Source organism: Podarcis vaucheri (assembly GCF_965113315.1).
Source record: "Podarcis vaucheri genome assembly, chromosome: 1".
NCBI lineage: Eukaryota > Metazoa > Chordata > Lepidosauria > Squamata > Lacertidae > Podarcis > Podarcis vaucheri.
In genome coordinates, this window is record NC_138759.1 from 32,533,335 (window position 1) to 32,546,240 (window position 12,906).

The 12,906-nt window shown below is 46.3% G+C and overlaps 1 protein-coding gene across 2 annotated transcripts; it reads left to right on the top strand.

The window, feature by feature from the left end:
- The first annotated feature begins 665 nt into the window (after positions 1 to 665).
- On the top strand, positions 666 to 12,629 carry RPS6KL1 (ribosomal protein S6 kinase like 1). 2 transcript variants are annotated; one of them, XM_082233049.1, is made up of 11 exons: positions 666 to 838; positions 2,506 to 2,822; positions 3,765 to 3,889; positions 4,039 to 4,131; positions 5,100 to 5,147; positions 6,866 to 6,998; positions 8,486 to 9,424; positions 10,144 to 10,233; positions 10,597 to 10,679; positions 10,994 to 11,089; positions 11,183 to 12,629. In XM_082233049.1, exons 2-11 carry the CDS (start codon positions 2,588 to 2,590, stop codon positions 11,291 to 11,293), a joined length of 1,953 nt encoding a protein of 650 aa, XP_082089175.1. In that variant the 5' UTR covers positions 666 to 838; positions 2,506 to 2,587; the 3' UTR covers positions 11,294 to 12,629. The 2 variants fall into 2 exon arrangements, with proteins under 2 accessions (XP_082089175.1, XP_082089176.1); XM_082233050.1 differs by having other exon boundaries at positions 2,514 to 2,822.
- Positions 12,630 to 12,906: the final 277 nt, after the last annotated feature.

The window sequence follows — 12,906 nt, forward strand, 5'->3', positions numbered from 1 at the left end:
TACGAGAACCGAGGTAGTTACCACGGAGTAAAACCATAACACCGACTGAAAACAGGACGGAATTTATTGACATAGTCCTTCGACCCTATCGAAAACCAGGGAGGACAAAGTGAAATGAGATCGAAAGTGAATACAGTGGTACCTCAGGTTAAGTACTTAATTCGTTCCGGAGGTCCGTACTTAACCTGAAACTGTTCTTAACCTGAAGCACCACTTTAGCTAATGGGGCCTCCTACTGCTGCCGTGCCACCGGAGCACGATTTCTGTTCTCATCCTGAAGCAAAGTTCTTAACCCGAGGTACTATTTCTGGGTTAGCAGAGTCTGTAACCTGAAGCGTATGTAACCTGAAGCGTATGTAACCCGAGGTACCACTGTACATGTATATAGTCAAGTACTTATTTAGGGGAAATGGCAGCCCAAGGAACATTTCTAATTTCATTTCCAACAGTTTTAATTTCGTTTCCCCCCATGCCCCTCTTTTAAAGGGGCCCCCACCCCCGGAGACAGACTCTTCCCACGCCCCTTGCTCTGGACTCCGCAGCCTGGCTCTGCAGACCTCGACGCGGGCTCTTTAAGAGGCAGCTCTCGAGCCAGCTGCCCGGGGATTGGTGCTTTATTCTAAAGGCCGGCTAGTGAGCTCATCCGCAGCCAATGGCTGCAACCGCGGACCACCCACACAGCCCCCGCAAGTTGCATCCTCCGACACCTGGCTCTTCCACCGGCGAGCCGGATCCCCGAGCCGAGATGGAAGGAGGAGGAGGAGGAGGCGCCGCCGCCGGGGATTCCGTGCCTCGCCCTCCGCTCCGAAGAGCATCTCAGGCACCACGACTCCTTTAGGTACGGGATGCCCTTTCCCCGCAGGCACCTGTGCCCTGCCCACGTCACACACACCCCGGGGAAAGAGGCGAGCAGGTTGTTGCAGCGCGTTCTTAGCCGAGAAAGGGGGGGCAAGGGGGGGTTAGGCCAGGTTCGCCCCCCCCACTCCAGCTTATCTTTTGCACCACCTGCTTCCTTAAGCGTCACGGGGGGGGGCAGCTGCACCCCCCCTCCAGATCGAGTAAAACAATAGAAATACTTAACTGTCCAATCACGTCGGTCCTGCCCCCCTCTAACAAAAGTCCTGCCCCCCCCAAATAAAAATCCTGGCTATAACCATGGCGCGCGCGCGCGCGCGGGGGGGGGTTGTTTTCAAGTGGGGCCATCTCCCTAGCGAGGCCTTCCCCGCCTTCTAAGGCCGGCAGCGGATGCCCGCACACAATGGCCCTCTCTTAGCAACACAGCACCTTGCTTCAAGGCTTCTGGGATTCCTGCACCGACCCTTCTCCTGCCCCTCTCCAAGCTGAGGCTGTGCCAGCGCTGGTAGTTTTATTAGCGCCGGAGGGAGAATGGGGGGCGTCCATTCGTCCGAGTCTGTGCAGCTCCTCCGGGGCCTGCGGCTCCGCCTGTCCTTAGCGTCCAAAGGCCCCGGGGCTAACCCTGCAGCCCGTGGCATACCGTTAGCACCCGCCGTTTTGTTTCCGGCCGGCTTGCCTCCGAGAGGAACAAGAGCTTAGAAACAAACAGCCTCTTGGGTTTCGCTTGCAGAAGAACGGTGGAGGCAGAAACCTATTGTGAACCTTAATCCCACCTATCTATTGCTTCCTAAGGCCTGGCCTGGGCAAAAGCAGGGTTGCAGCCTTGGGTTGGTTGATGTGGTCTGAATAATCGATTTAAACTCTTAGATTCTTTTTTATTGTTGTTGTTTTTAGTGCTATCTACTTATGGAAACAACAGGTGGTTGGCACGATTTCAAAAGAGGCTTCCTCCTGTTAGAGCAGGAGGGGAAAGCCTCTCCTAAGAGGGCGCTTACTGCGACATGAGCATTCAATACCATGGTTGTATTTGCAATTATTATTTACTGAATTTATATACCGCCCTATACCTGGAGGTCTCAGGGCGGTTCACAAAAAAAGATCACAATATATAAAATAAAAACAATACAGTGGTACCTCAGGATGCTGAAGCGAACGCAACCCGTGACTGTGCGTGTGGGGGTCGCGTTTCACAGTTCCGCGCATGCGCGTGATGTCATTTTGACCATCTGCGCATGCACACGTGGCGAAATGAGGAAGTAACACGCTCCGTTACTTCTGGGTCACCGCGGAGCGCAACCCGAAAATACTTAACTTGAAGCACATTTATCCCGTGGTATGACTGTAACCCAATAATACCCCCCCCAAAAAAGAGCCACATTTTAAAAGGGTATAGAATGTTGATCAGGTCAACCAAAGGCCTGTTTAAAAAGGATTAAGCAAGTGTTTAATCCTTGACAAAATACTCAAAACTCGCATTATGTGACAGCCCTCCCGCAGGGACTGTATCGCTTGCAAACTCTTTCCACTCTTTTGAGTGCTGGCACTTTCTAGCTCTGATTTGTAGCCCTTTGCACCCACCCCCAATCTTCTCCCTAACCTGCTAATTCACCCTTCCTTTTCCTCTCCCTCTAATTCTGCCTTTGTCTCAAGTATTACAGGAAGTAGGCTGGTGAGGATGCATTGAGAATGGCCAGTTTTTAAGCAGAGTGACCCCCTGAGCCACGGTTTGGGCATGGATTCCGAATCCTGCACTCGAGCCTTCTCCCAGGCCCGAGTGTACCTGGAGCAAATCCGAAGCCGGGTTGCGCCAGGGGGCGTTGACGTGCACGGAACTGGGAAGCGTGACTACCTGGTGGATGCGGCTAAGCAGATCCGCCTGGCTTTGGAGCGGGATGTGAGCGAGGACTACGAAGAAGCTTTCAACCATTACAAGAATGGCGTGGATGTGCTGCTCCACGGGGTTCAGGGTACGGTGGGGAAGTGGAGTGGGTGGGTTGTGAAAGATGTAGGGATCCTGGCAGAAGCAGATTTAGGGGAGTGCAACCAGTTCATTTGTACTGGGCGTGGAGCCTCAAGGATGCTGCATGGGGCACCGCAAGTATGATGTAGAATGGAAGGCCAGAGGTGCTGGTTGTGGGGCAAAATTAGACACCACACAGGGTGCTGCTGGAATTTGAGACTGTAAGGTCCACCACTGGACCCTGGGGTAGGGGGAACATAGAAGCATGAAAGGTGCATGACTAACTTACAAATGCTCTTCGTAGGCTCTTACCCACCCAGCTGACTAGATGAGGGGAAAAAAAACTGCAAAAAAGATGTAAAATCATACAAATTATGTGAATATATATAGAGAGAAAGCAATTTAAAATGTACAGATGAATGTCATCTTTTCTTTACATAAACGCACATAGTCTATTTTTCTATACATGTTCATATCTTCTACATAATTGACTTCCCTCTACCTTTTAACAGTTTCATCATCTCTCTTTATTTCAGTTTCTTTTGTACTGTGTTCTAATATACTTCCAACCTTCTATTTCTATAGACTGTCTCCTCTAATTGTCTTTTATTTTCTGAAATTTACTCTAGCCACATCCAGGTTTTGATTTGGGAACCATGTTTACACAAATAATTCTTAAAACAATCCCATTCTTTTTTAACCCTTCGAGTAATTTCTTATTGCGAGTAATTTCTTATTGCGAATTTGTAAATGTCACAGAATTCATTTTTTTGTGGCACAGAATTTAGATTGCTTGTGGGTGCAGAATTCTAGCTTTTTAAAAGTGTGGGGAACACACAGCCTTGGCTATTGGGCCAGGCACGTTGTGATGTGAGGAACAGCTGAGGACCTAAAAAGAACTACATAAAATGAGAGCTAAGAATGAGTAATGCCCATGTCTCTCATGCAGTGGATCCTAATAAGGAGCGCCGTGAAGCTGTGAAGAGGAAGATCACCCAGTACTTGAAACGTGCTGAAGAGATCTTCAACTGCCATCTGCAACGAACTCTGGGAAATGGAAGCTCCACTGAAACGGTGAGAATTTTTTTTTTGGGGGGGACATGCAGCTGGATTCTCAGCAGTTTAAAAAACAAAAACCACCGAGTACTGTTACTGTCTCCTTTGTTCTACTCCACCTAGTTTCTCAAACTAAAGACGTTTCTCAATTTTTCATTGATTGACAGGGTTACAGCAGCCTTCGCTTTCGGCCAATTAGGACGCTCAGCGCACCAGTGGAGAACCTGAGGCACTGTAAGGTTGTAGGAATAATTGACAAGGTAACTAGTTGCACCTGAGATGGTGTTCTGGAAGAGTAACCATGTCAGGCAATTGTAGCAAAAGCCCAAAGAAGCCCTGGCACCTTAAAGATTAATCTCCCCGTGCCCCCCGCTGCCCCTGATGTTGCTGCAGTGCATGACCATTGGGCATGTTGGTTGGGGCTGAGGGCAGCTGTGGTCCAACAGCATCTGGAGGGCCTAAAGTTCCTTATCCTTGTGTTAAGCACCCTCAGGACTTCATGCAGCAAACCGAGTTGGCTCCAGCCTTTGAAATCCAGTCTTTAGCTGCTTCAGGATTCTGCTGGTTTGTCAATCATATTTTTACTGCGCCTCATCAGACAAGTTTTCATCATGTAAAACAACAAGAAGCAAAATGAAAAGGAGCAGTACTGTGAAACAACAGCAACGCCCCCCCCCACAAAGCTCTAAAAAGCTGCAGGAAATTATTAATAATAATAATAATAATGATAATAATAATAATAATAATAATAATAATAATAATAATAATAATAATAATTTATTATTTATACCCCGCCCATCTGGCTGGGTTTCCCCAGCCACTCTGGGCGGCTTCCAAAAAAATATTAAAATACAGTGATACATCAAACATTAAAAGCTTCCCTAAACAGGGCTGCCTTCAGATGTCTTCTAAAAGTCTGGTAGTTGTTGTTCTCTTTGACATCTGGTGGGAGGGCGTCCCACAGGGAAGGCGCCACTACCGAGAAGGCCCTCTGCCTGGTTCCCTGTAACTTGGCTTCTCGCAATGAGGGAACCACCAGAAGGCCCTCGGAGCTGGACCTCAGTGTCCGGGTAGAACGATGGAGGTAGAGACGCTCCTTCGGGTCAACACTGATTTAAAATGCCTGAGAGAATAGAGATTCTCCCCAACCCTAAAACCTTGAGGTTCATATGGGTACCAGGCAGACCATTGCACTGTTGTGGTTAACTTGTGCTTTTGTTGCTTGTAGGTACAAATAGTGCAGGACCCCGCTACTGGGGGAACCTTTATACTGAAGGTATGTGCAACCACCTTCCTCTCACTCCTTTCCTTTCCTCTATTTCCCTTCCCTTTGGCAATCCTAGACATGGTGTTACTGGAGAACCAGCCTAGCCTTGAAAAAGCCCTCCTGGGCTCAACCTTGTTCTCTTCAGTATCTGTGAGGTTATAGCTAGCCCAGATCTCTCTATACTGTCCAATTTGTGAAGCTTTGCTCATGTCCTTTTCTATTGAGGAATTTCTTTTACAAATCCATCGCTAGCCTTCTTCTCCTTTTAGAAGAACAAATTTTATTCTTCTCTCACATGTTCAAATACAAGCTATTTTAAAGTGCTGCTTTAAATTATATTAATATCTAAATGAAAGAACTGGCAGCCTATTTATGAATCAAAGAATCGTGCGTAAAATCACAAACGGCTGAGAATCTTTGGGTTTAGTGTTAACACACTTCAGACTCCAGCAGCCAAGCTTTATTAGGAATAAAAATGAAGACAGGAGGACAAAGCAGACTTGGGAAATAATAGGAACCCTTTAGCTCAAATCTATCTATGCTGACCTAGTTACTTAGAAGCATGTTTCTGGACTCCTCACAAGTAACAAAGCATAGGTGCTCAGTTACAGGGTTATCCAAATGGACGATGAAATCTGAGGAGGTGAGGGAACTCATGATGGAATGTGAGGGACAAAGGGACTATTTTACTAGTCCCTTTTATAAGGGCTTCCACCCTTAAGGGCTTCCACCCTGAGTGACATCTGGCACTCTTTCAGCCAATCAAGTAACTAGTGTAACCCCTTTGTGGGAGCTGAGGAGATGTAAGCACCTGATGTGAGCAGGTGAAGATGGTTATCACTGGTGGAAATTACTGGGATTTCTCCTTCTACCTGCCAGGCCAAACCTATTCTGAACTTGTGGACTCAGCTCAGCTGGAATATGTGCTTGCCTCACTCAGGCTAAACAGAGGGCAAGATAGCAGAGCCTTTTCTCCACAGACTCTATGCATCGGCCACCCCCTTCTGTTTACTGTTGAGAAGTTGCTTGGCCAATGCCTCTTTATAGCATCAGGCCTCTACTAGTCCCTTTGCTCTTCCTGAGCTGCAGAAACACTTGCACCAAAGGAATGCTAAGAAAGAAGGGGGGAACTTTGGCTGCAGTAAAAGGGCCTCTCATGCTGAACTTTGGCGCTTGACAATGACTTTCCTATTTCAGCAGGCAGTTTTTCTATTTCCAGGATCAGTTTTAATTCTTATTATTCTTGTATATGTGTTGTTGTTCTAAACCCACTTAGGGATTTTGAACATTAAGTAATTTATTAATACCTGAAATAAACAAGCACTTTTAATGTATTTAAAGCATGCCCTGCCTTTTCAATTCAAAGTTTTCCAGTATGGAATCACTTGCAAATAAAACCAGAGGTATTTTGGGGCAACAATGAAATTCTTCAGCAATAATGAACTGCCTAACTCGGGTACAGGGCCAATCCTGGAAAGGGACAGAGTCTATAGAAAAATATTTCTCAGCTGATCATTTGCTGCTCCAGAGTACTTAAATGGAAAACATGCAGGGCTCCTGTACATTCTACACGCTTTGGACTTTTACAGATTAGTTTCCAACTGTGTTCTATAATACAGTGGGTGGTAAGAGGGCCTTTCCCACACTGAAAGAGGCTGCTGGGCTCTTCTGGCCAAACGGCATTCAGACAGACAGCCCACATCTCTTGGTTCTGTGTTCCCTTCCAGAGCCTCCCCAAATCGCACGTGGAGACCCGTGAAAGGCAGACAATCATCCCACATGGAATCCCCTTTATGGTTGAATTGCTGTGCTACTCTGTAAGTGAAGACTCTGTCTTCCTCCACCTGGAGCACGTGAAAGGTGAGTGTTAAAGGATTTGCCCACTCCTATTTCCCAGCCTCACCTGGGGTAAATCTTTTGCGTGCTTGAGTTTTGCATTTGTTGCTAAATTTACTTGGTCCTAATGAAAGTCTTGCCCAACTGTGAGTTTTGGGTTGTTTTTCTTATCATGGGCTAACATGGCTTCATTTGCTTTTTAATACAAAATGAGACCTTCGGGCAAACTGGAGATCATGCAAAGTACTAAGACTAAGTCAGACTAAGATTTATCAGTGTGCAGGCAAGGGGAAAGAGTGGAATTATTTCTGTCCATGAACCAAATAACTCTCTGAGATACCTTGAGTGTAGCATCCAGTACAGGAAGATGAAAAATTCATTGTAGAGGATAACTCAACTGTAAACTAATTTCTCCTTCAGGGAACTGGGAATTGTGTGCACTTGCACGTAGAGCAGATTGGTTTTATGATAGCAGGAAATTGGAGTACCAGCCATCCTGTACAAAATACCGTATTTTCTCATGTATAAGACTCCCCCATGTATAAGACGCCCTCTATTTTTTTATCCCAAAATTAAGAAAATGCACTGTGCACTATCCGTGTATAAGAAAACCCCTTATTTTAAACTTCAAAAATTTAGGAAAAAATATAGTCTTATACATGGGAAAATACAGTATTTCACTTCCTGCAGATCAGGTCAGATGTTACGTTGTTGTAGTCCAAACTTATTGTTGCTAGAAGAGATCTGGATGAAAAGTGACCCATTATGCAAGTCTTTTAACAGATCAATGCTAGATCAGGCACTAGTCTGAGGAACAGGATTTTTAGGTTTCCCCGCAGCATTTCTGCAAGTTACAGAAATGTAACATTGGAACCATCCAGTTTGCGTTTTTTGTGTGATTTCTTTTCTGCCATTCTCCATTAAATCCCAGCTGGCTTTGTGGTTTGTAGTCACCCTATAGCAGCTTGTGACACATGTTTATGGTTGCAGGTCATCCACTCTATCCTTCTTAACCTGAGGTGGGTGGGAAACTTTTGGGCATGTGGCGTCTGAGAAATTATCTTGCCAGAAACTTTTGGTTGCTTCTTCCTTTGAGAGTTGTTTGAAGAATAGTTATCCTGTGCATTCCGAATTTAGCTAATACCTCTGCCGGCCTGACTGCAGAGATATAGTAGGTTAGCAGCCTATTGAATTGCACATAATTTTTCTTCAGGCAGGAATAAAATTGGGAACACTTAAGCTTTTGTTAATCCTGCCGGGTGGGGAGGGAAAGCTTCTCTGTGCAGTTTGAAAGCTTGCTGCCTGATCCTCCTAATAGAGCTGGTTCAGTAAGAGATCAACTGAACCATTTTGCCTTCTCTCTGTCCTCTCAACCCTCTTATTCTCTGCGGCCTGGTATCAGGCTATCAGGCAACTGTAGAAGGGATAATGGTAGAGGAGGCACAGCTGTTGAGGAACTGGAGTTGGCATGTTTCTGAGAAGCCGTTCTTCCTTCTTCCTTTTTCCCACAGGGGGGACCCTCTGGTCCCATCTTCGCTCACAGAATTGTTTCCACCATAAATCCTCCAGCACCTCCAAGACAGTGAATGCAAAGCTCAGCTTGGTCTTGAATCACACCAGTGAAGAAGGGGTCACAGGAAACCCTCAAGAGGCCGATTCTGTGTCCCAGCAGAGCTGCAATTTCTACCCTGAAAACAGTGCTAGCCAGATCCCTGCTGCTGTAAATCTGTTCAGAAGTGGTGACCACTCGTTGCCTCGGAAGAAGTCCCTTGACCATATGCATGTGAGAACATCAACTAATGAGAAGTGGCATGTTGGACCTGCAGTTGGACCATGGGGCATTATTGGAGGGAAGCATTTAAGCGCAACACACACTTTGTCTACACAATCTAATTTGAAACCAGCGCACTGGGGGCATCGCTGCTTGGTCAACCAGAGGACTTTCAGGTCGTGTGACTCACTTATCAGAACTGATAGCATCAGCAGCATATCTGAGAGAGCTACCACACAGCAGGAGCCAAAACCACATGCAGGCGAGAGATCTAGCCAACATGTCTCAGAGACAGGAAGAGGATGCGTGTCAAAAACAGAAGCTCCATGTCACCGAATAGCACCGCTTGCGCATTCTCCAGCTGGCCAAAGACAGGTGCATCCTGACATTCTTCAGCAGAACCCGTGTGGTCAGGAGAACCAACGGAATGTGACACAAATGAAAGAAGGGAGCCTTTTGCAGGAAGAGTTCACGACTGAGCATAAACAGCTGGCACCAAGGCCATATGGGTCTGCAGCGAACCAGGCTGCGCACAGGGACAGCCTTGGGGCCTGGGATGTAAGTGAGGACCAGATCCAACTTTGGGCAGCTGAACTGGTTTTGGCTTTGGAGGGTCTCCACCAGCAGGGGATCCTATGCCAGGACCTCAACCCACGAAACCTACTGCTGGATGATACTGGTACGTTTTCTCTCAAGAAGCGGCTGAATGAAAACTCTAGTCTGTCGTATTTGGTAGCTGGAGCATTTGGTTTCATCGGGAAAACATTCCAGCTCCCTCTCCCTTATGTTTTGTGAGGTTACAGAAAAACAAACTATTGTGAGGGGCAGGGAGAGCACACTCCCAGGGCCAAATTCCTTCAGAGAAAAGTGGTTGAGACCAAAACACACTCTCACATACACCTGTGGGGGAAGAGATGATGAACTTAGAATCCGAGTTAGAAGGAACCACAAGGATCATCTAGTCATCTAGTCTCCCTGCAATGCAGGAAACTTTGTCCAATGGGCTCAGACCCATGACCTGAGATGAAGTCTTGTGCTTTACCAACTTAGCATGTCATTTTTCCGTACTGCAAGAAAAGCTTCCCTGTCCTCAGGTCTATATCTCAGTTCAGTCCCGTCCCATAATCAGCATTTTGGTTCTGCTAAATAACATCACTTGAACTATGTTTGTTTAGATTTCCTGTTTATTTCCTTCGGCTTACAGGGGAGCTGTGAATAGACAGCACATATTGTCATTTAATAAAACAGGTGCCCAAGACTTAAACCCGAGGGCAGTTTCTGAGATTTGCAACTCAAATAGGGATTTGACTGTGTTCAGAAAGGTGACTAGCAGCTTCTGATGCCTCCTGTTTTTCTTGGCTTTGCATAACTGCTCTTGCCATTTCTGTGGGTTCATAGGTCACATCCATCTCACATACTTTGGCCAGTGGACCGAGGTGGAACCACAGTGTTGCAGTGAGGCAATGGAAGACTTATACTGTGCTCCAGGTAATGAAGACATTTGCTCTTCCCTTGACAGATGGGGTTAAGAGGAAAGAAATATCACCCCCCCCCATTTATTTCTTTTATATGCTTTTAAGTCATTTTATGCTGTTTTATTGGTTTTGGTTTGTATTTTTGTTTTCATAATACTGCTTTTATATTATACCCCACTTGGAAATGTTTAGATATTAAGTGGTTTATAAATGCTCTTAAATGCAATAAAACAGGCAAGCTGGCCTGACCCGAGACACCTCTCTTTGTGACTACAGTCCTTTTAAAGCCTCTTGCTCAGATGGTTACAGGAGATAAGGGCTTCTGGCATGGTCTTTCTGTTGCTGTAATTCACCCTTTTTTCTCTTTTCTCTGCAGAGGTGGGTGGAATTTCTAAGCTGACCGAAGCTTGCGACTGGTGGAGCTTTGGGGCGCTGCTGTACGAGTTACTGAGTGGAACTGTGAGTAACTAAAACTGTCATATCTAGATTGGCAAGCCAGTATTAGGAAAACAGAAAGCGTTCTAATGGCGATAGTGGTGCTACACAAAGTGATGTTGACTAGGAGCATGACAAACTACATTTGAACCTCGTTCTCTCTCCCTTCTTTGCTGCAAAGTGCAAATTTTGTTGACGTGGATCGACTGCACCATGGAGCCTACTGCTTACTTAGTTGGCATGGGCAAACTGGGTTATTTTCAGAACAGTTATCCTTAGCATTAGCAGCCTTTGCTGCAGGGTAGCCTGGTTTTAATAGCTCTGTTGATCTCTTACAGTCTTTAGCCCAGAATCACCCCTCAGGGATTCATCCTCACACCAAGGTTCATCTTCCAGAAAAGCTCAGCCAATCTGCTTCATCCCTAGTCTCCGAGGTGAGAATGCTGGCCAGTTAGCATTAGAATTGGAGAATGGCTGTGATAATGTGCATTTGGAGTCTGAACTACCATCTCTCATTCTCTTCCCAGCTTCTGCAATATGATCCCAAGCAGCGTTTAGGCTCTGGCGAAGAGGGAGTGAACAGGATCAAGGCACACCCTTTCTTCAGCACCATCCAATGGAACAAGTTAGTTACATAATAAGAACCAAAGAGATTTGGGGGATGGTGTGGAGCTGTGCTTCCAGAGTGCAGCACCCGGCTGTTTTAACTGCTGGATTGTGTCCCTGCCAGATGGAAAACCCAAATCCTTCTAGAAGCACTTGCCTCCTGAATGAATGAATGAATAAATAAATAAATACATAGCCCGGGTCTTGTGGACCTGGGTGGTGTCAATAGCGCTGTTGCTCAGGGGGAAATCCACAGAGCTTGGCTGTAGATTTTTCAGCTTTGAGTTGCTCCTGTTCTGCTTCCTAGCTATAAGCCAATAGCAGCTAAAGGGATCAAATTCCGCTTTGGAAGATTTAGCCTACTGGAGTTAACCTTCAGAGCATGAACAAAGATTATAAGCATCTTGTAAGGCTGACGTAGCCAACATCCTCCCTTCCACATGTTGCTGGACTCCAGCTCCCACCATCCTCAGTCAGCATGACCAGAAGTCAGGGATGATGCCAGATGGCAATTCTGAGCAGTTGGAAGGCATCATGCTGGCTACCCCTGCAATAGATTCACAGAATTGTAGAGGTGGAAGGGACAAGGGTTCCAACCCCCTCCAAAGCAGGAAACTTTTGCCCAACATGGGGCTGGAACCCATAACCCTAAGATTAAGAGCCTCATGCTCTACCAACAGAACTGTCTAGGTATGGTTTGTTTGCAGAACCAAAACATCAAGCCCTTTATTGACGCTCTCAACATAGCTTACTCTACATCAGGCACGTCCAACTGGTCAATCGTGATCTACTGGTCGATCTCTGGGCGTCCCTGGTCGATTGGTGAGGGCTCCCCCCAAAAAGCTTAACAACTTTGGTCAACCCAATGGGTAGATCACTGCAGTTTTTTATAGTGGGAGTAGATCACAGTCTCTCGGAAGCTGGACATGCCTGCTCTACATGATCAGTTTCCCCAAATCAGACATGGCCAAAGGTAGCTCCCCCCCCCATACGTTCTACTTGCTTGTTCCCCAACCGTCAATTCAGTTGAGCTTTCCAGCGATGTTCCTCATGCCACAGCAGTATCTACTCTATCACGTATCAGCTGTGTCTCCTCCCTAATTTAACCTCAAAGCATCTTCTTCCTATACCTGCTTGACCCCGTCCCCAGCTTACCAGTGCTTTTCTGCTTAAGTACCCCAGGCGGAAGTCTTGGATTACAATCTGTATAGTTCACAGCTTGCATGTTGCACTTGGCTTCTTCTGCAGAATGGAGACGAGCTCTTATGCAGAGGGGAAGTGAGCAAAAGGCTCTTCTTGTGATTGCTCTCTGTGGATCTTCCATGTTCTTGTCAATGAAGGTTTTAAAATAAAAGACTCTCAGCACAACCAAGCACTTGCGTGCGATCTTTAGCAACACTGCTAGCTGGTTCTCTTGTAATGCCCATGCAAAGGTGTAGCTTGGCTTCTACCAGCTGAGGCAGCTCACCACTACAGGTAGATGAGGTACCTTCCTATGCAAGGTATGCTGGAAAAACATGTAAGCCAAGGTGTGTGAAATATGACTGGTTTCTGGCACAAAATATGCACACAACACTGTCTTCAGAACTGGTTCAAAGGTGATGGGTGCGCTGTGTGTGGTTGTAAGGATGGGAAATACTGTTGT

Coding starts and splice junctions, on each gene's coding strand:
- RPS6KL1 (XM_082233049.1), top strand. CDS start 2,588: ATGGATTCCGAATCCTGCACTCGAGCCTTCTCCCAGGCCCGAGTGTAC. Junction 2,823..3,764: donor GCTGCTCCACGGGGTTCAGG/GTACGGTGGGGA, acceptor TCTCTCATGCAG/TGGATCCTAATAAGGAGCGC. Junction 10,680..10,993: donor ACGAGTTACTGAGTGGAACT/GTGAGTAACTAA, acceptor GATCTCTTACAG/TCTTTAGCCCAGAATCACCC.